General features: G+C 34.6%; 1 protein-coding gene across 1 annotated transcript in view; it reads left to right on the top strand.

The window, feature by feature from the left end:
• The first annotated feature begins 352 nt into the window (after positions 1-352).
• Positions 353-1,963, top strand: part of RELN (reelin) — a 99,608-nt gene continuing 97,997 nt past the window's right edge. Inside the window, exons 1-2 of the mRNA XM_015810649.1 lie at positions 353-577; positions 1,909-1,925. Coding sequence (XP_015666135.1) covers positions 353-577; positions 1,909-1,925 — 242 coding nt within the window. The remainder of the gene's footprint in view (positions 578-1,908; positions 1,926-1,963) is intronic.

The following is a 1,963-nucleotide window of genomic DNA, read 5'->3' as shown; positions in this document are numbered from 1 at the left end:
AATAGCCCAAACCTCTTCTCGGTTTCATTATTTCTGGAAGAGCATTTGATCGCTCTTTCCCTACCTTCTGAAGCCCTTCAGATTCGTCCCAAGCATATGTTTCATCAGCTGTGTTAAAGATGTATTAAAATTCGACAACTCTGTAAAGAGACTGGAAGCCGTTGGTGGACTTTCTACGTGTTAAACACAAATTAACAGATGGTTAACAGAGAGATTTGAAGATTAGTGTGATGTTTGGGCTAACCTGATGGCTTTTTTCCTTTTTTTTTTTTAAAAGTATATATTATATATTTAAGTACTGTATATATTGTTCTCCTATGTTGTGCCAGGCATTTGTGAAGCTACTCCAAAAATGAATAGTTACTTCTTTCCTACTCTTTTCAGTTTTACAGGAGATTCCAAGTTAGCTTCTAGTATGCGCTATGTGGAGACGCAGTCTATGCAAATTGGAGCATCATACATGATTCAGTTCAACTTGGTGATGGGCTGTGGCCAGCAATACACCCCCCACATGGACAATCAGGTGAAACTGGAGTACTCCACTAATCATGGCCTCACTTGGCATCTGGTTCAAGAGGTAAGTCTCTATCTATCTATCTATCTATCTATCTATCTATCTATCTATCTATCTATCTATCTATCTATCTATCTATCTATCTTATCTCTATCATTTATCTCTGACTATCTATCTCTATCTAATCTCTGTCTATCTAGTTAATCTATCTATTTTTTCTATCTTATCTATCATCTATCTATCATCCATCTCTATCATCTCTATCATTTATATTTGTCTGTCTGTCTATCTTATCTATCTTATCTATCTATTATCCTATCTATCTATCTATCTATCTATCTATCTATCTATCTATCTATCTATCTATCTATCTCTGCCTGCCTGCCTGCCTGCCTGCCTGCCTGCCTACCTACCTACCTACCTACCTACCTAATCAATCTATCTATCTATCTATCTATCTATCTATCTATCTATCTATCTATCTATCTATCTATCTATCTATCTATCTATCTATCTATCTATCTAATCTCTTATCTATCTAGTCTAATCTATCTATATCTATTTTATCTATCATCTATCTCTATCATCTCTATCATTTATCTTTGTCTCTATCTTATCTATCTAATTTATCTATGTCTTATTTATCTATCTAATTATCTATCTATCTATCATGCAATAGTGGAATAATAGAAAAAGCTGCATAAGCAATGTTTCATAAATTCATTTTAAGTCAGAAATAGAAACTAATGGGGGAACTGTGACAACTGTAGAAAGTGATTTAGCCAGAAGTCAACATACACCTATAGGCAGTGCTGGGATTCAAATATGTGAAACAACCGGTTCTTTATGTAGATGCCACTTCCAGAAGTCCATTCTGGGCCTGGGCAACAAAAAATTAGCTACCGGTTCTGCCGAAGTGGTGCGAACCGCCTGAATCCCCCCACTGGATATAGGTTTAGCTCAAATGTAAAGCTAAATCATGATTATGTGTGGATATCAAGCTTCTGGTTGAAGAGAACCTTTGGTTATAAACAAATTAGAACTGTACATTTCTTATTTAGTGCTAACCCTTGTTTATTATTGCCTTCAAAAAAGGCACATTATAATGTCTATATTTTTGAACAAGTAAGTATTGTTGATGGCTTAGAGACACCATGGTCCCCAAATTGTCTTGTTACTATTATGTATTTAATTGATCGCCATATATATCATTTTCCCTGCACATTTTTCAATAATTTCAACTCTTTTATATTTCCATCAATAAGAAACAGGTTTGCTCTGTCCCCAAATCCTTGTATCTGAAATATAAAATGTTTCTAAATAATACCGAAGTGAGCAATCCTTGCACAAAACAATGTTGTTCCAATGCCTTTTCAAATACTTTATTTGTGCAGGTAAACATCACGCGATTGTATCAGGGAATTAAACAACGCTATAGCCTATTATAAT

The sequence above is a fragment of the Protobothrops mucrosquamatus genome, unplaced genomic scaffold (assembly GCF_001527695.2).
Source record: "Protobothrops mucrosquamatus isolate PMUCROS unplaced genomic scaffold, P.Mucros_1.0 scaffold_39, whole genome shotgun sequence".
Lineage (NCBI taxonomy): Eukaryota > Metazoa > Chordata > Lepidosauria > Squamata > Viperidae > Protobothrops > Protobothrops mucrosquamatus.
The sequence above is the reverse complement of the archived record's forward strand: the minus strand, read 5'-3'. Positions and strand labels throughout refer to the sequence as shown.